Source organism: Mobula birostris, chromosome 6 (assembly GCF_030028105.1).
Source record: "Mobula birostris isolate sMobBir1 chromosome 6, sMobBir1.hap1, whole genome shotgun sequence".
NCBI lineage: Eukaryota > Metazoa > Chordata > Chondrichthyes > Myliobatiformes > Myliobatidae > Mobula > Mobula birostris.
This window is the reverse complement of record NC_092375.1, coordinates 178,963,657-178,988,835: the sequence shown is the minus strand read 5'-3', so window position 1 is coordinate 178,988,835 and position 25,179 is coordinate 178,963,657. Positions and strand designations below refer to the sequence as shown.

The 25,179-nt window shown below is 37.5% G+C and overlaps 1 protein-coding gene across 1 annotated transcript in view; it reads right to left on the bottom strand.

The window, feature by feature from the left end:
• Nucleotides 1-25,179, bottom strand: part of pkp4 (plakophilin 4) — a 181,391-nt gene that overhangs the window by 43,522 nt on the left and 112,690 nt on the right. Inside the window, exons 12-16 of the mRNA XM_072262006.1 lie at nucleotides 21,930-22,143; nucleotides 12,169-12,352; nucleotides 11,403-11,520; nucleotides 7,305-7,496; nucleotides 3,645-3,818 (exon numbers count right to left, since the gene is read on the bottom strand). Coding sequence (XP_072118107.1) covers nucleotides 3,645-3,818; nucleotides 7,305-7,496; nucleotides 11,403-11,520; nucleotides 12,169-12,352; nucleotides 21,930-22,143 — 882 coding nt within the window. The remainder of the gene's footprint in view (nucleotides 1-3,644; nucleotides 3,819-7,304; nucleotides 7,497-11,402; nucleotides 11,521-12,168; nucleotides 12,353-21,929; nucleotides 22,144-25,179) is intronic.

The window sequence follows — 25,179 nt, the reverse complement described above, 5'->3', positions numbered from 1 at the left end:
CTTTTACTGGCAGTGCCACTCTCTTACTTTGCAATGTCATGAGGGAGGGATGGCAGCAAGGACACAAACTCCTCAATGATCATTAAGCAGTGTAATGATGGATGAACATATGCATGTTGGTTTAACATGTTACTTCGGAACAAATTCAATTTCAATTGCTGCAATACCCTTGCAACAAAAAGATGTGCACAAATGCTTTCATTGTGTTTAAGGCAACTAAGCCTTTTGCAAAGCTGTGCCATCTGCTGGCAAAGTCCACATCAGGATCAGAATCAGGTTTAATATCACCGGCATATGCCGTGAAATTTGTTGCTTTGTGGCAGCAGTACATAATAAATGCACTATAAATTAAAATTAGAAATATACATCAAAAATCAAATTAAATAAGTGCAAAAAGAGAAGGGAAAAAGTGAGGTAGTGTGCATGGGTTCATTATCCATTTTGAAATCTGTTGGTGGAGGGGCAGTAGCTGTTCCTAAAACAGGTACAGGAGTGTGTGTCTTCATACTTCTGTACCTCCTCGTTGACAGTAGCAATGGGAAGAGGGCATGTCCTGGGGGATGGGGGTCTCCCATGATGGACGACACCATTTTGAGACATGTGACTGGTACATCCAGCACAGCTCCCAACCTGCATGTGTGTGACTCCAATTGTGTCCATTGTTTCTTACCCCTTTAACCCATGAACTCCAGCAAAGGATTTTAGTGAAAAAATATGAGCTATGCTAAGCCCTTTTGGAATGATTTTCCAAAATTGTGACATATGTTTTTATATTTCCACAAACTTTAATTTTCTTAAATTTTTAATGTCCAGTCCTAACATTTGTGTTGTCAATAATTACAAAGATCTCACCAGAATATCTAAATGTTATTAATGTCTTATCATTCTGGTGGGAATCAGTTAGATCCAACTGATGATAATGGACCAAGAAACGGCCCTGCTTATCATAAAACTAAATGTAAAAATTATAGTTTATACATATACAGTACATAAAATTTCAATTTAGATTAAATTGCTACTTATATTAAGGTAGGTTAATGAAAATTCTAATCTAATACGCAGTAAAATTTGATAATGTCAACGTCAACTGTAAAGGAAGACTTTACACACTTTAATACGTGGAAGATTATCATGAAGAAGAATCAATTAGTGTTTCATTCCTTCACTCACCATGCTAACTTTAAAATATATCACTGGTTGCTGGGTCCAAATCCTGAAATCCCTTACTAAATAGCATTGTGGAACACCTAGCCCAAAAGGACTGCAGAAGTTCAATGCAGTTGCTTACCGACATCTTATTGGGGACAATAAGTGTACGGGAAGTCCAATGCAGTTGCTGACCAACATCTTAGCGGGGACAATAAGTGTACGGGAAGTTCAATGCAGTTGCTGACCGACATCTTATCGGGGACAATAAGTGTACGGGAAGTTCAATGCAGTTGCTTACCAACATCTTATCAGGGACAATAAGTGTACGGTAATAGATGTTGGTCTTACCAATGATGCCCAGATCCCAAGATGAGAAACTGATACCAGTTAAAATACATGAATTTGGAGCAGTGGCAGGCCACCCAGCTATTCGAGTGTACTTCACACATCAGTCAATGCTCAAATAAGTAACAACTACTTGGATGAAATAACCCTGGGATTGTCTGTTTTTTCTAGATTGTAAGCAATTAAGAAGTCAGGACCAGGACCAAGTTACTGAATGAGGGAACAAAGGAAAATTGGACAACCCATGAAAAAGAAAATTAATCGATTAAAACCAATTTATAGGTCTGAAAAAATCTCTGATTATCTTCTGCTTGAAAAGATAAAATATCTTTAAGATTAGCTTTATCAAAGCATTGAAACAAATATGAAATGCATCCTTTGCATCGAAAACCAACACAGCCCGAGGATGGTGCTGGGGGCAGCCATGCTTTCAGTGCCAAAATAGAATGCCCACAATTTACAAACCCTAACTATACACTTTTGGAATGTGGGAGCACTCAAAGAAAACCCATGCAGACATGGGGAGAACGCATAAACTTCTTACAGACAGCAGCAGGAATTGAACCCTGATCGGCTATCACTAGTGCTGTCAAGTGTTGTACCAATTGCTACTTTACCAAAGTTGAAAGTTATATCTGTCTTGAGGCTTTTAGAACATCAGATCCAAATAAATCATGATTCAACATTTTAAAATTCACATTAACTTCATGAAAAATTTTCCACTATGACAGAGCCTAAATAAATTTCCCATCAAGTGCAATACTCAGTTCCAGTCACTAGGTGATGTTCATGAGGCAGTTGTATATATTTCAATGCAGAAAGCCATATCAATTTTGTTCATCTTAGGCATTATAAAGCAACCGTTTTTCAGGTTAATGTTTTCTGTGGGCACAGTGCATGTGTGAAATGATTAATCAAGCTTTCTGGGGTGAAAACATAATTTTAATGTGAATACCTTTTAAAAAAAAGCACCCTCTCTAAAGCCTCGGCCATATAACACTTTAACTCATTACGCTGTCACTAACTCATATTTAGACCAACCTCTGAGGTGAAAGGATGTTTAAAAAATATAAAAACAAGGCAGATTCTACATTGTATAAGAAGACATAGAATCAAAAGACAGAAATGAAATTATTGGTACATCTAGTGCTCAGTTTTGGACATATTTAGCAGGATTTTAGAGACACACAAGAGATGCAGTGATATGATGGAAGGTCAGCCTGTTTTGTTTATGTAAATGGAGAGCTAGAACAGATGTTTAAAATTGAGTCCAGATTTTGAGAAAACAAATGTAATAACACTTTTCGCAAGGGTAATGGAAATTTGTCACCATCATGAAAAAGAATGACGAGAAGAATAGTATTTTTTCTGCTGAGGATTGTGTGATACAATACACTAGAAATATGTTGGAATAAGAATCTGTAACTACTTGTCAGGGGTAAGTCTTTTACACAGAGAATGGTGAGTGTGTGGAATGGGCTGCCAGCGACAGTGGTGGAGGTGGATACAATAGGGTCTTTTAAGAGACTCCTGGACAGGTACATGGAGCTCAGAAAAATAGAGGGCTATGGGTAACCCTAGGTAATTTCTAAGGTAAGGACATGTTCAGCACAGCTTTGTGGGCTGAAGGGCCTGTATTATGCAGTAGGTTTTCTATGTTTCTACTTTTCAAAAGGCAATTGCAGTGAATAATGATAAACTGTTCAGCCCAACAAGCCCATTGTGGTAATTATACTTCAAAAACATCTGTATTCATTGAAGGAAAAATTAAGAAGGCAGTAATTAAAAGGCCAGAAAATGAAACCAAGTGGCAAGCTTCACAAACCTATTAAGCATAAGGTGAACCAAATTATTGTTCTCTTTGTCCATGGTTCTGTGGTCAACAGTAACCGTATTATGTTGGTATGAAGTCTCATCAAAACTTGCACAGCCTTGTTTCATTTGTCATTCAGAATTGCTAGTATGATAAATGAATGATACTACTGCAGCAGATGGAACTCAATTTTAAGGGTAGAACATAAGATTGGTGTGGAAAAGGGCTTTAAGCCCACATGGGGAACTAAGTGTACCATTCACTTCTGATGAGTACAAACATACATAATAAATAATTAAACATAACTAAAAGTGTATATCTGTAATTCTGGACATACCTTCCAGGTTCCTGCAGATAAATTCTGCAGGGATCCAGCAGACCCTTCCAGTGTAGCTGGGTTTGAACTTTCAGCAAGAAGTGTAAGATAGGGTTTCACTATTGAAGGATGCCACAACATTTCAACCCCTTTAGGAGATTTAGAAAACCCAGGGATTGGACCGACTCCATCCCACTGTTAAAAGAAAGCATAAATGTGAACAGCAAAATCTCTAGAATTTCATTTTGTCCAGTAATTTAATTATCTTGTATTATTTCCTATATATTTAAATGACATGGTTTAATTTAAATTATTGCTCAATTCTAGACATTAAATGGAGAGACTATCTGAGAAATTGGGCGTACACTACTGTTGTAATTAGTAACACAAGTCTATTAAGCCTTTCAATAAAGAAACATTCTGGAGTAAAATACATTTTTGCTAAAGAATTTCAATTTTCAGTATTTAAATTGGATAATGCTTTTGTATCAAAAAGGGAAACTACTGTTGGTTTAGTCATAGATTAGTTTGTTTATAAAACTTCTAAAGGTTCCTTAAGGTTGTCATAACCAGGGTGGGTTAGGAATGAACTCACACTACCTATTAAATGTTGCCAATGGCGTGTGTCTCAAATAGCCTCTGATAACTAAGTCCAGTTCCTAGCCTTCACATGTGGCTTAACTGCTAAGCCTAGAGGGCCCGTTACTACTGACAACGGAAGGGGAAAAGGTGGGTTACTGGCGCCTTAAAACCAGTTACTTTGGGCAGATGGGGCTCGTCAGCCGTGGTTGGCAACTCATCTAGAAGGAAAACTCTGATCTCAAATTTGACCTCCTGAAATGAACCACTTCACAGTCATCTGGGTTGAACACCATCTGCCCTTTCTCAGCCCACTTCTGCATCCTATTGATGTCGTGCTGTAACCTCTGACAACCCTCCAGACTATACACAACACCCCCACCCTTTGTGTCATCAGCAAACTTACTAACCCACCATTCTACTTCCTCATCCAAGTCATTTATAAAAATCACAAAGAGGAGGGGTCCCAGAACAGATCCCTGTGGAACATCACTGGTCACTGTTCTCCATGCAGAATATGAACCACCTACAACCACCCTTTACCTTCTGTGGGAAAGCCAATTCTGGATCCACAAAGCAAAGTCTCCTTGGATCCCATGCCTCCTTACTTTGCGAATGAGCTTTGCATGGGAACCTTATCGAATGCCTTACTGAAATCCATATACACTGCATCCACTGCTCTACCTTAATCAATGTGTTTTGTTACATCCTCAAAGAATTGAATCAGGTTTGTAAAGCACAACCTGCCCTTGACAAAGCCATGCTGACTATCCCTCATCAGACTATGTCTCCCCAAATGCTCATAAATCCTACCTCTCAGAATCTTCTCCAACAACTTGCCCACCACTGAAGTAAGACTCACTGGTCTATAATTTCCTGGGTTAACTCTACTCCCTTTTTGAACAAGGGAACAACGTTTGCAACCTTCCAATCCTCTGGTACTTCTCCTGTCCCTATTGATGATGCAAAGATCATCACCAGAGGCTCAGCAATCTCCTCTCTTGCTTCTCACAGTAGCCTGGGTATATCTTGTCCAGTCCCAGCAACTTATCTAACTTAATACCTTTCAAAAGCTGCAGCACATTCTCTTTCTTAATGTCTGTACTCTCAAGTGTTTCAGTTCCTGTAAGTCATCCCCACGATTGCCAAAGTCTTTTTCCCTGGTGAATACTGAATCAAAGTAATCATAAGTACCTCCACTACCTCCTCCGGCTCCATGCACATTTCCACTCTCGCACTGATTGGTCCTATTTTCACACGGATCATCCTCTTGCTCTACACGTACTTGTAGAATGCCTTGGGGTTTTCCTTAATCCTGCTCGCCAAGGCCTTCTCGTGGCCCATTCTAGAGCTCCTAATTTTATTCTTGAGCTCCTCCTGGCACCCTTGCAATTTTCTAGAGCTCTAACAGTACTTAGTTTCTTGTACTTTTCAAAAGCTTTTCTTTTCTTCTCAACTAGATTTTCTACATCCTTTCTACACCATGGTTGTTTAACCCTATCATCCTTTTCCTGCCTCAATGGAACATACCTTTGCAGAACTCCATGCAAATGTTTCCTAAACATATGCCGTGCATTTCCCTGAGAATATCTGCTTCTAATTTATGTTCTCAAGTTCCTGCCTAATAGCATCATATTTACCCCTACCCAATTAAATACTTTCCCAAATTGTCTGCCCCTATCCTTCTCCAGCACCATGGTAAAGGAGATAGAGTTGTGATTACTATCTCCAAAATGCTCCCCCACTGAGAGATCTGACACTCGACCAGGTTCATTTCCCAATACCAGACTCTCCTCTCGTTGGCTTATCTACATATTGTATCAGGAAACCTTCCTGAACATACCTAACAAACTCCACCCCATCTAAACCAGTAACAGCCCAGAGATCCAAGTTCAAACCCCACGCTGACAACTGTGGATTTACATTCAATTACCAACAGCCAATCATGAATCAAGACAATAAACCCACTGGATTTTCCTAAAAAACCATTTCAATCCTTAGTATCTTTTATGGGAGAAAATCTACCACATTTTTTTAGTTTGGCCTACATATGATTCCTGTGTGGCGCGTGGCCAAGTGGTTAGGGCATTGGACTAGCGATCTGAAGGTCGTGGGTTCGAGCCTTGGCCGAGGCAGCGTGTGTGTCCTTCAGCAATGCACTTAACCACACAACGCTCCAGTCTACCCAGCCGGGAATGGGTACTGTCAAAATTCTGGGGGTTAACCTCGCGATAGACTGGTGTCCTATCTAGGGGGTGGGGGGGTAGTCTTGTACTCTCAGTTGCTTCACACCATGGAAACTGGCATAAGCACTGGCCTGATGGGCCACAAGGCTTGTGACAGGCTTTTTTTTAACATATGATTTCACAACACTGTGCTTTAACTCTGAAATAGCCTTGCAAGCTGCTCTGTTCAGGGTCAATTAAGAATAAACAGTAGAGAATAGGTCTGAGGAATGATTACATCCCGAAATATGAAGAGATTAAGTAACTAATATTTATACTGGAATAATAACAAGTTTCAGGGAATCTTGGTTTTATTGATCAACTGTGGCAGCTGCCCCAATCTAGATCTAAATAATGAGGAGGGAAGGGACTACTGGAATCTACTGTCTGAGGTTAAAGTCAGGCCTACTAAGGTAGTGAAGATAGATGATAAATTTTTGATTCGATTTTGTCACCATCTTTAAAAAACTTGTTTTCAAACAGTCTGCATTCTCTGAAATGGGTGACAAAACATCAAGTATTAGCAAGTACTTTTTAAGTATGCACAATGGTGGTTACTTAAAAAAAATGACATGAAGGCCTACAAAACGGAGACACAAGAGATTGCTGATGCTGTAATCTGGAACAAAGAGCAAACTGCTGAAGGAACTAATTATCCTGAGCATCAGCCACGGAGGCAGTGGAATGGTTGATAATCTGGGTCCAGATCCTTCATCAACCCAAAATACTGAGCATCCACAGATGGTGGCTGATCCTCTGAGTTCCTTCAGCATATTGTTTTCTGCTAACGGCCTATAAATTTATTGGTTATTAACTCCTAACTGCAGTTAAGTCACAAAATTGTACCTCATTGTTTCAGAGACGAACAAAGACTTACCTGATCTTCCTGTGGTTCCTTTTTCTTTTTCTTCTTCTTCTTACCCCAGCAACTGGTCTCAGTATCTTTATTGGGAGAGTCACTACCAAGTAATCCATCCAGTTCACTTGTTCCCATCAAACGAGCCTGTGGAACTTCTAGTTCCAGACGATATGACAGGTTTCTCAGGATGCAAACACAGTTTTCAACAGTCTAAAATGAGAAACGTTCACAGATGTCATAAATATCTTGCATTTCAATTAACACCATTTTTATTTTCAATGAGTGTACTGCGGAAAAGTAGAATCAGTTTAAAACGACAAAATTTAAACCTCAATCCTGATTACCAAACTTGCCTAACCTCCACATTCAAGTTTTGTTGCTTTGGCTGGGATATTGACAGGTTTTATGGAAACTCAGGGTGCCATGAGAACAGTGCCATTTATAAAATGCGATACATTGACCTGCCTAAGCTACAGCGACAGCACCTCCAAAACTTGTGACTCTATTACTGAGAAGCAGTACTATGCAGTACATATAAGGAAATATACATTTAAAACATCTAAATTCAATAAGCAGTGCAAAAGCAGAACAAAAAAATAGTGAGGTAGTGTACTTAGATTTATGATCCATTCAGAAATATGATGGCAGAGAGAAAGAAGCTGCTCCTAAAACATTGAGTCTGTGTCTTCAGGGTCCTGTCCCTCCTCCTTGATGGTACCAATGAGAAGAGGGGATGTCCTGGGTGATAGGGAGTCTTTAATGATAGATGCAGCCTTTCTGAGGCATCACCGTTTGAAGATATACTTGATGCTGGGGATGATAGTGCCCATGATGGAGTTAGTTGAGTTTGCAACTTTCTGCAGCCTTTTCTGATCCTGTGCAGTGGCCACTCCATACCAGACAGTCATGTTATCAGTTAGAATGTTCTCCACAGTACATCTGTAGAAATTTGCTGGAGTCTTTCATGACATAACAAATCTTCTGAAACTTCAAACAAAATCTAGCTGCTATTGTGCCTTCTTTGTAATTGCACAAATATGTTGGGCCCAGGATAGATCTTCAGAGACGTAGACAGCCAGAAACTTGAATCTGTTCACTCTTCCCACTGCTGACCCCTCGATGAGGACTGGTGTGTGTTCTGTCGACTTCCCCTTCGTGAAGTCCACAATCAGTTCCTTGATCTTACTGATGTTGCGTGCAAAGTTGTTGTTGTGACACCACTCAACCAGCTGATCTATCTCAGTCCTGTACACCTCCTCATCACCATCTGAAATTCCGCCAATAGTTCATCATTGCCTTTCCAAATGGAATTAGCAATGGGCATTAAGTGCTGTGATGCCTAATTCTTGAAAAATGCTCGAGTTCAAGAATTGTGTCTTGCATCTGTCAGACTGAGCCATTGAAATATGTGAAAAAAGGGCATCAGAGTTCAGAATTCAATCCTGGTATCCTCTGTAAGGAGTTGGTACGTCCCCCCGTGGAATACATGGATTTCCTCCAGGTGCTCTGGTTTCTCCCCACAGTCCAAAGAAGTACCAGTTTGTAGGTTAATTGGTCATTGTAAATTGTCCTGTGATTGGGCTAGGGTTAATTCAGGGGTTGCAGGCGACATGGTTCAAAGGGCTGGAAGGACCTATTCTGCATTGTATCTCTATATCAATAAATAAGTAGAAGTTTAGTCTGGGTAATGAACAAGGTATGTTTCACCTGCTGGTTCCTCTTCAAATTGTGCACCACACTCTTCAGCAAGTGCAGGACTCAACTAAGCCAGCTTATCTTCTGTTTGAAGTTACTTTTTCTCTTATATTAAATCAGATTATTTCTGTGGCTAAGGGCACTATAGTTAAAAGATTACTTAAAGACTGAAAATACACTTCTGCAGGTACGTTTCTGCAGTAGATCAAATTGAAATTGTCTAAACAATACCTGTATTAATCAAATAAAGTGATCAAGTTCTCTTTTACCTAGGCTAACATATAATTTCAGGATCAGAATAAACTGAGCAATACCATAAAGGTCTGATAGTAAAAGTAGGGACAGAAAAGTAAATGTGAATCAGTGCAGTCAGTGAAGAGTTGTACCACAATAGCAGAAAGCCTTCTTCTAAACAGAAATCAAATCTCCGAATTTCCATTAAATGAAAGGCATGCCTCTTCTGGTTTTACAATCTAAAGCGGCTGCACTTTATAATCATCTACAAATGCACTGCATTTACTTGCACAGATTATTCACCAGCACCTGCCTTACTGCAGAGCTCTACCATTAAGCAGGACAAGGTCTGCAAAGGCGTGGGAAATTGTGAACTATATCACTGATATGTCACCCAGGACATGCCCTCTTCTCATTGTTACCACCAGGAAGGAGGTACAGAAGCCTGAAGGCACACATTCAGTAATTCAGGAACAGCTTCTTCCCCTCTGCCACCTGATTCCTAAATATATATTTAACCCCTGGACACTACCTCACTTTTTTATATTATTTCTGTTCTGGCACTGTTTTTAACTAAAATATTTAATATACACATATATATTTACAGTAATTGATTTTCTTATTTATTCTTTTTTATACTATCATGTACTGCCGTCGCTGGGTTAACAAATTTCACGATAGATGCCGGTGATATTAAATCTGATTCTGTTCCTTCTCTGTCACTCAGTCAAAATCCTGGATCTCCCTGCCCTGTGGGAATACCTTCATCAAGAGGACTACGGCAGTTCAAGGTGGCAGCTCACCTCCACTGTCTCGAAAATAATTAGGCATGGGCAATTTATCTTGCATGTACTACCCAAATCCCAAAAAATTAATCTACAGTAAAAGCCAAAAACGCAATTCCTTCAAAACCCTGGGATAGAAGCTATCAGGACTTGGCAATCTGTCTTTCCTCAGTGCCAATATTTTCTTTAGTACTACTTGGCTTACATTATTTGAGGCTATTCCTGATACTTGTTCCTGAGAATATTGAGACATATCCTTTTCATTCATCAGCTGTAAATGGAAGTAAAATAATTCAAAGTATTTACGATTTTTATTTTATGGTACCATGATTATTTGTTTTGATGGACCCTAAATATAATTTAAATATTGTGTTTATTGAACCCATTGAATGGTGAAAGGCCTCAATGAGGTGGATATGGAGAGGATGTTTCCGATGATGGGAGAGTCTAAGACCAGAGGACACAGCCTTAGAACAGAGGGGTATCTTTTTAGAATTTTTTTAGTCAGAAAGTGGTTAATCTGTGAAATTCATTGCCACAGGCTGCTGTGGAGGCCAGGTCACTGGGTATATTTAAGGCAGAGGATGATAGATTCTAGATTAGTCATGGCATGAAGGAATACAGGGAGAAGGCAGGATATTGGGGTTGAGAGGGAAAATGGATCGGGCATGATGTAATGGTGGAGCAGACGCGATGGGCCAAATGGTCTAATTCTGCTTCTATATGTTGTGGTCTTATGTCACAGAGTTCTTCTATGCCATTTGTTGTGTTTTCTTTCTCCATCACTAGGATCTGTTAGTCTTCGGAATTTTAAAATATATCTAATTTTATATTGATTGACCATGGATGTTTTATGTGGTAACTACAGCTCCTGTCTTTTAATGGTATAAATTACTTTTTGAAAGGTTCTCACAGCTCTGTTGTGGTTTAACCCAACAGCATACATGTCCAGTTCACTGCTTACTGGTGTGCCCAGTTCATTGTGTTCAGATGGAGTACTGTTTGTGATTACGTGGAATTTTATGTTCTGACCATGATAGGAGCAGGTTCAAAAATAATACTGGGAAATAAAATTGGATAATTATAAGGATGGAAATATCCAGAGATAATAGCATTACTGAACAAAAAACCAGCATGGGCACAAAGGCTGAATAGTTTCCTGTGCTGCATCATTGCCTAGTTCCACTGTGCCACCTAAAAATACCCTAATGGTAATTCTTCAAAGCACTGCTGCTTTCAAAACCAAATCTTGATGCCTTTAGGAGGAAAAAGTGAGAACTATACTGTATATCGAAGTTGAATGACTGTTGTTAAACTGTCTGGACTTACAGAAATGGACTAACTCAAAATTACAGCAAAATATTAAGAGAAACATACTGTTCAGGAAAGAGAGATCACAAACCTTGCTATCATAATCTGCAGTATTCACACACATCTGGATTATATATAGTAGGGAATCCACCAAACCCTCACAAGATCGAATTTTCCTACGTGCTTCTTCCCCCGCAGAACTAAGATTTCTGGAAGATAACAAATTACTAAATTACAATTGGCCAACAGGTTCAAGTGAATATATTAAAACTTATTTTAAAGATAATTAGACAGCTTTTTGCATTTTCCACGGGCCCACAGACCACATTCAGAGTTATCATTTTGTGAAAGGGTGACAAGAGGTGAACCTTTGCAGGAAGAATTAGCTAAACATTATTAAATAGTTTTAAGGCATAGCTAGTAAAAAACAAGTAAAGCAAGGATTATCAATAATTTTTTACATGTAATACTTAATACAGGGGCTCCCTGGGTTAAAGACTGACCAGACTTAGAGAAATCCAATATTATGCAAATTCTCCCAAAGATTTTTAATGCATTTTTCAAGCTAGTAATAATAAAAATGGTTTGTAGTATAATGTTAATGACAGCATATGGTAGATGGTACATATTTCATTACTTTAATTATGGGTAACTTTTGGGTGATTTTTCAATGAAGCAAAAGACTCATAGCAAATGAGTATGGATGGATGGATTATGAGAGAAAACAGACACTTCTGATTTATGGAAAAAACAGCCTCGGAACTGAACCATTTGTAATCAAGGACTTGTTTTAGCTCTCTGTCTTTTACATCAAGCCTAAAATGTTGTTAAAAAGCTAAGACTATTGGGTTATTTACCTTAGACATCCAGTAGTATTTCGTAGAACTAATGAAGTATGGAATTTCACTTTCCTGTCTTCATCAAAAGAAGAACTGCTCCATCCAGAATGAGGTATCACTACACTGTTTGTGAGAGTTGTTAGAGCATCGCGGATAATTGGCATCTTCACTGCATCACACGAAGACAAATTCCACAGGACTCCTTCAAAAAAAAGTGTCCATTCATTTCCTAGTATTTACTGGATTTATACCCGTACTTTGCTTCTTAGGAGTAAAAGAAATTCAATTGTGCAGATTTGTGTTTTGGTAGATGATTGCCTTTTCAGGGACAGCTGAATAGACCACAGGCTCTTTTCCTGTCATTGCTTTCATGACTGATCATTTCTAAGCAGATTTGCAGTTTGTCTTTTGTTAATTAGGTTGGAAGGACTATAGCTCCAAGGTTTCCACCAATTCTTTTCTATAGTTATGTTGGGCAATTTAAAGAAATGAGAGGCAACTATTTTGAAATCATATTTCAGCACTTAATTTGTCATCTTTCTTTTCAAAACTTTTCTGTTAATCACCAGAAATGATGATGTTTTAAAGTTTGCAATTCTGATTTTCGGGATTTCCCATATCAAAAACTGATACAAGAAAATTTGGATATTAATAAAAATCTTAATGGTTAAGAAGCAAAATATTTATAATTGACAAACCTTAGCTATAATTAAAATAAATAGGAAATCCTAAATCCCATTTTGTATATAAATCAATTCATAATACGGCTTTCTTTTAAGATTTCTAAGTTGTTATTTATCATCCTTGTGATCCATTCCTAAATTTTCTAGATTTTTAGACTGCATATATCTGCCTCAGTTAATTAAAACACGATTAACCTTAACCTTTTCTCTTGTCATACAGTTTGAATCTGGGTGGAGATATCAATTGAGAAACAGAAATAAATTTCAGTCTGGGTGCTTATGTGACACTACCTTTCTGAAATCACTGCCTTTTGCTAGGACACTGCTCCTTGTAATTTGCCTTAATGACAAAGGTTAATGTATGAACCTAGACAGTAAGTATCAATGTCAATTAAAAACTGGAGAATGCTGGATATACTTGGCACACCAAGCAACATCTGTGAAGAGAGATACAAAGTCTACCTTTTAAATTGATGACCTTTTTGAAAAGTAATTTCAGCATTATATGTTCTTTTTATGTGTTTCTTTATTTAAAGACCATTGTGAATTAATTGCCTTCAACTGATGTACAATTTGTGAGTGTAGACTTTACTCTATTTTAGAAAAGCGCGGAAGCTGTGTCTGATATAGTGTTCCATTGTTCGAGGTATAACCCTAGCTGAAATTTTTTTTAGTAAAACATAGACCAATGTTTAAACTGGAAACATTTTGGTCCTAAAGTTCCTGAATTACATTGGTCTTTTTCTTTACCCCTGTACTCTTTAGAAATGTTTCTCTGAACATTACATGAGATCAGAAAGACATGAATCATAGAAGGAAGACATTAACCTGTTGCCTTTGTGGGAAGCAATGAATCTTGATTTCAATGGGATTCGTGTGCAGAAAACTAATGAATGATGATGTACTTCTAGAAAAGGGGTTCCTAACCTGGGGTCTGTGGATAAGATTCCAGGGGATCTGTGAACTTGGATGGGAAAAAAATTACATCTTTATTTTCACTAACTATGAACTGAAATTTAGCATTTCCTTCAATTACTTGTTTTTAAAAGTATTTTGATAACTGAATTTCAATATAATTTTTTTCTTTCTTAATCCTACGTATTTAATTTCATACATTTAAATACATGATTCTGAGGAGGGGTCCACAGGCTTCACTGGACTGCCAAAAGGATCCGTGGCATAAAAAAGGTTAAGAACCCCTGTTCTAGAATAAGAATAATATGGAAGTTCATAGTACTGGCAATAGTACCTAATGTAACACCAAGAAATAGAAAAAAAAGAAAAAAGCTGGGGATTTTAAGCAAGAGAAGGATCATACTGTGTGGCAAAAATTTTCTTGTATTTTGTCAAGAAATCAGAAAGCAGTGCCACAAGGATCTCATTTGGCATGTATTTAAATAATGCAAAGAGTTGGGTTATAAAGAGTTGAGAGGTAACAAAGAGAAAAGTATTTGGTGTGATAAAAGAAGCACCACTTCCAGGAGGCAGGTTTAACAGTAGGAGCTCCACCTAAGTCAGGGTTGGCAATGGACATGAAGATATTGAGACATGGAAGACTGATAAAACATGAGACTTTAGTGGCTGGCTTACAAGTTATATAAAGAAACTGGTATTTAACATAATAGCAAATGCATTGATGGTCCACCTTCTAAATAAAGTAAATGCTTGGGGACCAATTAGCTTAATACAATCTCATCTCCAGATTACCTGCGCACTAGTAAATCTCTCTGTAATACAGCTATCTTATACTTTATTTAATATTTCAAATGTTTAGCCTACTTAATTATTTCACACTAATCGGGTAGTTTTACTTAAGTAACAAGATTGTGACTGTATTCTGTTATTAGCTTTGCTAAAGAAAATTCACTGAATAATACATTCATATTCCAATACACACACTTCCACTTCTGCAATGCATCAAGATAGGTGTTATTTCTTAGCCCAATGACATAATACAGATCGATTTACACTCAATAAACCAAATGACAATATAAAATTATAAAAGGTATTTTCTGTGTTCTGAACAATAGTGATTAATGTTTTGCAACTTTGTGATTTGTAGATGAAGACTGAAGTTATTAACAATAATAGGCATGCTTTATTTGTTTCATTATTACTGATTCTTTGAGTCTTTGTGTGTGGCTATACAGCACATGTATGAACAGAGTGGATCCTGGAAGTCTCCACATTAACTCCTTAATTATTTAGCTATTAACTTTTAAATTTGAATTATAATAGAGTTAGAATACAGGAAACAGGTCCTTTGTCCCGACTTGTTCATGCTTACGTGAGCTAATCCTATTTGCCTGCATTTAGCCAGATCGTGTCACAACCTTTCCTATCCACATATCTGTCCAAATGTCTTTTAAAGATTGTAATTGTACCTGCCTCTACCACTTCCTCTGGCAGCTCATTTCATATACCCACCACCTTTCGTGTGGAGAACTTGCCACTCAGGTTCCCTTTCAATCTTCCTCTCTCAGTGTAAGCCAATGCCCTCTGGTTTCACACTGCTCTTCTCTTAATGACATCCTTCCTCTTGCTCGGCAACCAAAAGTGCAGACTCACCAATGTCTTTTACAGCTGTAAATGATGTCCCAACTCTTGTACTCATACCTTGGCGAATACCACTTCACCACTCTGTCTACCCGTGTCACCACTTGCAGGGAACTACGTACTTGTACCCCTACAACATTCTCCAGGGCCCTGTCATTCACTGTGCAAATCCAGCTCGGTTTTAACATCCTACTATGCAACAGTTCACACTGGTCCATAATAAATTTCACATGCCATTCCTTGTCAAACTTTCCCGATGATCTAGATCTTAATAATTTTCTTCTCTGTCCACTATACCCCCAATTTTTGATATCATCTACAAAATGACTAACTATGCCACCAACATTCTCATCCAGACATTAATGTAGGTGATAAACAACAGGGGATTCAGCACCATTCTAGCTGCACACCATGAATCACAGGCTTCTTAGCTGTAAAACAAATCTCCATCACTATCCTCTCACTCCTACCATCAAGGCAATTTTGTATTCAAATGACTGGTTTGCCTTGGAGCCCATGTGATCTAACCTTCCAGACCAGCCTACATGCGAGAACTGGCTGAAGTATACTTGGGCAATGTCTACCACCCTGCTTTCGTAATCTTTTCAAATAATTCAATCAAAAAATTTGGATCAGCAAATTTGTGGATGACACCAAGATTAGGGGTGTAGTGGACAGTGAAGAAGGCTATCAAGGCTTGCAGTGGGATCTGGACCAGCTGGAAAAATGACAGATGGAATTTAATGCCCACAGGTGCCAGGTGTTGCATTTCGATAGGACCAGCCAGGGTAGGTCCTACACAAGTGAATGGCAGGGCACTGTGTAGTGTGGTAGAGCAAAGGGATCTGGGAATACAGGTCCAGAATTTCTTAAAAATAACGTCACAGGTAGATATGGTCATACAGAAAGTTTTTGGCACATTTGCCTACATAAATCAATGTATTGAGTACAGCAGATGGGATGTTATGTTGAAGTTGTATAAGACATTGGTGAGGCCTAATTTGGAGTACTATGTGCAGTTTTAGTCACCTACCTACAGGAAAGTTGTAAATAAGGTTGGAAGAGTACAGAGAAAATTTACAAGGATCTTGCCGGGTATGGAAGATCTGCAAGATTGAATAGGTTAGGATTTTATTCCTTGGAGACGTAGAAGATTGAGAGGAGATTTGATGGAGGTATACGATTGTTATGAGAGGTATAGACAGGGTAAATGTAAACAGGCTTTTTCCACTGAGGTTGGATGGGACTACAACCAGAGGTCACAGGTTAGGGGTGAAAGGTGAAAAGTTTAAGGGGAACATGAGGGGACACTTCTCCGCTCAGAGGGTCATGAGGGTGTGCAATGAGCTGTCAGCACATGGTGCATGCAAGCTCGATTTCAATGTGTAAGAGAAGTTTGGTAGTGTTATGGAGGGCTACAGTCTCGGTTCAGGCTGATGGGTGTAGGTAGTATAAATGGTTTGGCACGGACCAGATGGGCCAAAGGGCCAGTTTCTGTGCTACACTTTTCTATGACTTTCCTAAAATTGTAGACACAATTTCCCAATATTATTACTATTCCAAATTCAGGAGGATGCTATCTGTCAGAATTCCCTCCCCATCACTGATGTAGTTCCCTGGCTTGTCTCTGCAGCCCTTTTTAAATAAAAGCACAACATTAACTATCTTCTAGTCTTTCAGTACCCCACCCATTGCTAACAATGATACAAGTATCTCTGCCATAACACCAGCAACTTCTTCCTTGGCTTCACACAATGTCCTGAGGTACAGTTGGTCAGACTTTGAGGATTTATCCACCCCCTGTGTTTTAAGGCCTCCAGCACCTCCTCGCCTGTTATGTGGATATATTTCAGGTCGTCTCAATTTTCCTCACTAAATTCATTAGCTTCTATCTTCTCCACAATAAATACAAATGAGAAGTATTACCTTTTACTTTGTTAGAAAATTACCTTTTAACTTCCAAATGCATTTTGAAACATGACTGTGTATCTAAACTTACTGTAAAATTATCAAGATAGGAATGCTTGGGAAGTGAGACACCATCTGCCTTCTACCAGTTGGAGATTTTTTTTTGTGGTATCCAAGGCTGAAATGACTTGGAACTTCAGAGGATATATCACTCTTTGTGGAATTGAAGACCACAAACAATGCACTTCCAGTAGGAGATCCATCAATACATGTTTTAAAATACTAATAAATTGCTGGATAAGCCAACAAATGATGAAAGGGTCACAAATAGCCGTACTTGGCATCATTTTAATATCAATGAAAATTTATTTAAGCTTATAGCTGGACTAACCATTCCTTCCTGGGCTATGCAGAATGAATAAGATATAAGAAAGAATTTCCAGAAGGATGAAGCATAGAGGCATACAGCCAAGGGCCCAAGACATTTAAACAGAAAAGGGATAAGATGTTCTGAGGATCATATCTGGTATACCAGTAGACCAAGGGTGCCTAGACTTGACAGTACTGAGACATGATGGGGTGGGAAGACAGAGGCAGTGGTGCCAGGCAAAGCCTCATGGAGGCTGCAATTCCTGTCCAGAAGACAATAGGTAACAGAATATTCTGCACTTTGCTGACCATTGCTTACAGACCAAACGTCAAATTCAAGACTTAGCAGGTTGGAAATGTCACTTAAACTCACACTTCAATCCTATGTAATGCCAGACCCAAGATAAAATATGTTTAATTATTTTTATTACTAATTGTGTTTACACTTCACTTATTTTAATAAATTTTATATTTGTAAGTCTTAGAAATTAATTTTATTATTTTAAATGTTAGCAACATTTCAACTGTTTAAATCAAGAAGCCAAGTTCTTTCACTAATTTTTGTCTTCTGTAAAGGCCTGTCAGATCTTTATTGTGAGGATCTTCACCACCGCATTGTCTGAGACTTTGCTAACTGACTCCAGTGAAAGGCCCTTGTATCAGGAGTAGTTGACTGCAGATAGGTGGGGTCAAATAGGTATGGCCTCTGGCAGGCGGGGTTCAAGAAGATCGAGCCCTATGTTCAATCCCTGTTGCCAATACAGGAGAAGAACAGATCACTTAATTTCAGAATAACAAGCTTAACTGTTAGAAGTGCAACACAACTTTCTAAAATGTATTGTCTTTTTTGGCTCATTCAATCAAAAATTCTAGAAAGATTAACAGTGTAGTCACTGAAGGCAAAATCTGCAACCATTGCACAATATCATTGCCCTGTGATTTTTCTAAATCACACTGACGGTATACACTGCATTTTTCTCCCTTCATATCTTTCTTATATATCCTTTAATCTTTTGAATTATTTTCATATCACTGGTCATCCTCAGATTACAAAGGCTCAATTTATGGACACCTATATCTACCAACATGTTCCCATAATATCATTAAAAGTGACATTAACAGCAGAGCTAGTTTCCTCTCTCTCTCCACTCAGTAATTGTCCTTTCTTATTAGTCATACATGTTTTTGATGCCATTCATTATAATACTGTGGAGCTACAGTTACCATACTGAGTGATTTTTGTATTTGTTTTCTGACTTATGAATAAAATCTTATGGGTTGGTAAAAAAATGAATTCCATTCGTTGGCCAGGGACTACCGAACATTTCTTACTGCTTTTGTAAAATCCATTCAATAGACAATTTTCCTGCAATTCTTCCTTGGGCCAAGAAGTTTTTACCTTTTGAGGGTGCTAGTACCCTTTGATTACTATTTGCAAACTTCAAATAAAATTATTATAATAATCCCCTTATTCATCTTTACATGTTCATCTTTTTTTGTTCCTTTTTGTCTTTTTATGTTCATCTTTTTTGATTTCTGCAGAATTGTTTTTTAAAATGCAGGATATTTCTCAATGTTTCAATCAAATTCCCTCCTAATAGCACTTTTATTACTGCAAAATATTTAAGGTTAATTTCTTATCTTCCTTCATTACCTATTCTTTGTCTTAATATAATATCCCCTCTCACCTCTTCATCAAGTTATTTTGAAAAATACTTCCCCTAGAAAAAATTACTTTATTTAAGAAAACCAGACCTTTAGGAGATACTGTAATTTAATGAATATTTTCAAAAATGATGCAGGTTTGAAACTTTTCAGAGCGTTAAATCAAAGTGCTGTGATTTTTTCCTTGTTACAATGGAGTTTCTTTTAATTTGTACTTAGAATTGCATAGGCACTTTAATAATTCACATATTTTAGGAATTACCTAATATTAATAAAAATGCTATCGTTTTCTGGTGTTTTTTTTGGAACTATCATACTGGTGGTTCATTTAGAATTTCATTTTACGGATGAATTGTTTTCATGACAGGTTCCGCTTAAATCACTGCAGTTCAAAATATCTCATATGAGAAATAGCATCCCAATTCTTTCAGTCTAGACAGCTTTGTGTATAACAACGTCAGAAAAAACACTTGGTTTTCAAATAAATGATCTGGCTATTTTATGGTAGTCAACTAATGAAGGCTACATGTTGTACTGGAATTCAGTTAGAAATGTTGCTAGCAAATTTTATGTGGTTGCCATGTTAAGTCAGCAATCATCCCCCTTGTTAGTTGCTCTCCACATTTCCTGATAATTTTTCCCTCAGTGGTTCTCTCTGTGCAGAATTTCTTCTTGTCAGAGTTGTTACTTTTTCCAGAAGAGCAGAGCCAACAGCTGTGGTCTAATAGTGTTCATAAAATGGCTGCTTGGGCTTTTGAGGTGAGTAAAGAGCTGGACAGAAATAATGCTGTGCTGAGGACGATAATAAAAAGCAGCTAGAGGTCACAAGCAACAAGCAGTGTGCCAAAGGTTATACTGGCCAAGCAATAGAGCAGTGAGCATACATAAAATATAATGTTAAAAAGAGAGATAAAATTAAAAACAAAACTTACCAGTTAAAAAGGTTGAAAAAGAAAATGTCAGATGGGCTAATGCTGCCTATATGGGAGAACTGAAAGGCAATGAAAGGTAAGTATAACAGTAATGCAAGCAGGTGTTATAGCATTACTCATTAATAGTAATGTCAGCAGGTGTTATATTAGATATTAGCAATTATAGCAAGTTATGACAAAATCATTACACAGGATGTGTGACATCAAGAAGAGTGTTCAGCTATAGGTGCAGAAGTAGTTGAAACAAAAGTGGTTGCAGCAAATCCCGGAAGCAGCAGCAGTATGGTTTGTGAACACTGGTTGATAGGGGTAGCAAATTCACCACTTGAAACATCTGTACGCTTTTAAATTGGTCTTACTATTGTGGCATAATCTGTACACTGAAAGAGGCTCTAATTCTCCTAACTTTGTTAGCGACTGTTATCAGTGCAATGTAATTGACAAGGATACTGAGAAAATGTCAATCATAGCAAGGTGAAAACTTCAACCATAGCCAAAATTTATTGATGAAAATAAAATTATGGAAGATGTTTAACTTACAAATTGAAAATGCTATTGTTTTAAAAATATAGCCTTCAACATAATAAAGCAGGTAACATACACCTCAAATGTGTTTTATCTGAGCAAAATGCATACTGAGTGATGAAGCCATTCTTCAGTCACACTTTTCAGTCTTGACGAAGGGTCTCGGCCCGAAACGTCGACTGTACCTCTTCCTAGAGATGCTGCCTGTCCTGCTGCGTTCACCAGCAACTTTTATGTGTGTTGCTATTCAGCATAAAGTCTAATTTTAAACCAAATGTCCCCTCTGAAGTTTATGACTATTTCTATTCCAGAATGCCATCCACCACATTCCAAAAATCCCACATTTGGCATTAAAAGCAGAAAATAGAAAGAAAAACCCAAGCCTTCTGTGCGTCAACCTCCCGACAGGGTCTCAATATTAGAAGAAGAATATTCAAAAATTACTTAAAATTTGAAGAATTAACGATTTTCAATGAAAGAAAAAAAACAAAATGAATCTCGGAAATTGGACCAGATGGTCTTTCATTGTGAAATCTAGATCTGTAAAGCAGCATTATAAATAACTTGAAATTATTTAATTTCTATTTATTCCCTACATTTTATTTGATTATGTTTACTGTAGAATTATGGAACATCAACTACAAGAGGCAGTAGTTTGAATATCATATCACTACCAATAAGTAACACTTTGCCCAATCATAGCTGATTGAAATGAACCATTCAAGACACAACCATATTGCAGAGAAGGAAGGAGGTCAGTAAATTACATGAATTGAACAGTATTATTATGATGCAGTAAATAATGACGCAATCAGGCCTTTTAGATTCTAAGCAATAGCATTCTTCACAGCAATCAATAAGAGAACTTCACAAATATAATTAAAGTTAAATTACCGCCACCCTGAATTGAAACCACACAAATTGCCTTTTAAAAATTATAAAGAGTATTGATTTGCAATCACCTTTAGATGGCTCGGTGAACACTTCTTGGTACTGAGCCACATGAAGTAAAATTTGCCCCACGGTTGAGACCCTCAAGACAAGGATTAAGAATCCATGATGAGGCAAAACTCGCTAAGTATAAAACGAATCAGTTCCTAAGTTTTATTTTATTAAAGTAGTCAAAGAAGCCAACACTTACCAGTAATAAGCTCCCTCATTTCAGCATCGACAGTTTTTCGTAACAAGCGCAATAAAGCTGGGATCCCACCAGCATTTTTCACAGCTACTTTATTGTCATCAGTTGTTCTTCCATAAACCAAGTTGCGAAGGGCACCACATGCATTCTTTTGTACTTCAAGAACTTTATGATCCAGAAGATCAACTAAGTATTTAATTCCACCTAATAAGCACACCTTGAGCAAATAAGCAAGATATATAACTCATCTTTATTAATCTGTACATCTTTTGATATTCTGCTGAAATTTTCAAAGTAAAATAATGTATTAGTAATCTCACAAAAACCACAAGGTACAAATCTCTTGAATTCAAGACCTTATACATTTGAATTTAACCCTCATCATATCAAGGCACCTTACAAATAGACAAACTATTAATTTATTTCCAATCAGAGATTCCCAACTTTTTATGCTAAGGACCCCTACCATTAGCCAAAGTGTCCATGGACCCCAGGTTTGGGAATTCCTATTGAAATCTACACTGAATGCTGTCAAATATATCCCTGGTCGTTTAGATCAATGAGGAAGGTGCAAAAACAGCTAACATTTAACATTCAAATTTATCTGACTCCAGAAAAGTCAAATTCCTCATTAACATTTTGGCACTTAGGCCAAATTATTCCATTTGGGGATTTATTTTCTTTCTAATGCAACATTGTAAGTGGTTACCAGGGGCCATTCAAGAGCAGCTGAAAGAACCATTCCATTTTTAAAATATCTCTTCATGCCTTGCTAGACAGAATTGCTGCTATTTAAGTTTTTCCATGCTTTAATAGTATGAGCAATGTCAGAAATCTGCACCTTTCTTCAAAACCGATTAAATATTTTTGATAGGAGATCATTGGAAATTAAATTAAGGGAACTTATCCTTTAAGCAGGCATAGGAGGCTGTTTGATAAACAATTATTTTGCAGAGATGTTCCAATTAAGCAGTTTCAATTACTATATTTAAAATATATGCCAATTTTAAGGTTTCAAATAATGTAATATTGTGAATACAGTAATTTTACCACTATTAATTAAATACTTCAAGTTCAAACATCAATTCTTTTCATTAAATAGTCTATTAAACGGTACTCAGTTCATCCTATATTGCCTTGGGGGACAATATATGGAAAAGGATCGGTGAAAATCTGTATCCTTCTCTACTTCTGCATAAATAAAATATTGAAGTAGATATTCTTCATGGCATTCATTTCAAGATATGAGAAATAGTCATTCCAACTAAATTTGTAATTGCTGCTGGCATGTAAATCTTTTCAATACAAAAATCAACCATTTCACACTTTAAAAGGTGTTTGATAAAGAAAAATTTATCTGCCAAGTAAATTGAGGCAAAAACAAAATCTGGTTTTGTAATTATATTAAAGTTACATAATAAACATGCTTTAATTTGCAGCTGGTCTTGTCCCTCCATAATATAAACATGACTTTAACTTGTAAAGGGTGAAATTAACTTTAAGCTTGTTTTGAAGCCAGTTTTGGCTATGTTACACACAAAGCTCACTCAATTCTATGTTTTTGCTTCCAGCACGTTTACAATAATTTGAAACAAAGAGCTATTTCCTGCCAATACAAAATAAATCAGATTAATTTGTGTTTCTTTCCTGTATCTTCCAGGGCATCATGCAATAAAAGATCTTCGAAATAATACTGTCATCCGGGTGCCAAAAAATTATTTCATGCAAATTTTAATTTCCCATTAATGACAATGCATGCATACTCCAAAAATCCATAACTTAACATGCATGTGCAGTCCTCTCCAATTAAAATTATGATACAACTAACACAACTGTGCAACTTCGTTCAGAAATCTTTCCTCACCACAAATTTCAAACTTCTTCATTGGAAAGAAAATGGAAAACAAACATCAGCACTTTATTACCAAGACGGATTCGGGGTCTTTCTCCAGACAGGATGCGAGTGGATTCCTGTCATTGTCCTAGGCACACTTTATCAGATGGACAGCATGATAACAAATTATGATGGGCCGTGAAGTTTTATAATCAGGGATATCAACTTTGAAATGAAAAAAGCTGCAGTCTTTGGCATTTGTTACAAACTTTGTACCTGCTATGCTCCTTGTTAAAATTATCTTCAAACACAGACCAAAGTTAATGAGGACTGCCACTATCCCAAGAGGGATAGACTAATAATACATATAGCATGTCAAAGCCATGCAGAGCTTCATTCCACCATTTTATACAACTGAGATATCATTTAGAACACACCAGTCACATGACAAATTTTTGCAGAGTATGAAAGAATTTGTCAAGAGCAAATGCATGCATCTCAAATGCTGTCACCTGATGAATCAAAGGCATGCTGAAAAAGCACAGGCGTAAGCAATCCCACACGACAGAGTTCAGCAATCCAGCCATTTCCAAAGTTCAAGGTAAATTTATTATTAAAGTACACATGTCACCATATACTACCCTGAGATTCATTTTCTTGCGAATTTACCGTAGAACAAATAAATACAGTAGAAATCAATGAAAAACTACACACAAACTGACAAGCAACCAATGACAAACTGGGCAAATACAATAACAAACAAAAGAAGTAAATAATCAATAATACTGAGAACATGACTTGCAGGGTACTTGAAAGTGTTCAGTCATCAGTTCAGTGTTGAGGTGAGTGAAGTGCTTGTTCAGGAGTATGATGGTAGAGGAGTAATAACTGTTCCTGAACCTGGTGGGGTGAGTCTTGAGGTGCCTGTACCTCCTGATTCCTGATGGTGGGGGTCCTCGATAATGGATGCCACTTGCTTGTGGCAGTGCTTCTTGTAAATGTGCTCAATGGTAGAGAGGGTTTTTCCTACGAGTAGAAGAGACAGATCTGCGTGCCATCCAAGTTTAGGGAGAACTTGGTGCTTTGTCTTCAGATGAGGTGGCCAAGAATAGATTATTGGGAGAATCAAGGAACAATAGTGCTCTGATGAGAGAAGAACCAATGGTGCAACTGATCAAGTAATGCTTGGTAATGAAGGAAATGAATGAAGCAGAAAGAGTTCTGTACAGAGAAGACGGCATGTCCTGGTTTTATTTTCCCTGTCCCTGCATCCTTTTTCCATTTGCATCCTTTTTCCATTTGCCTCCTTGCAATAATGATGGTAAAAGCCTACCTAAATGGACATACAGTTGATTAACAGGAGGAATTAGCTACGATTATTTTGTCAATTACAGCAGTTTTCAGATCGAGAAAATCATC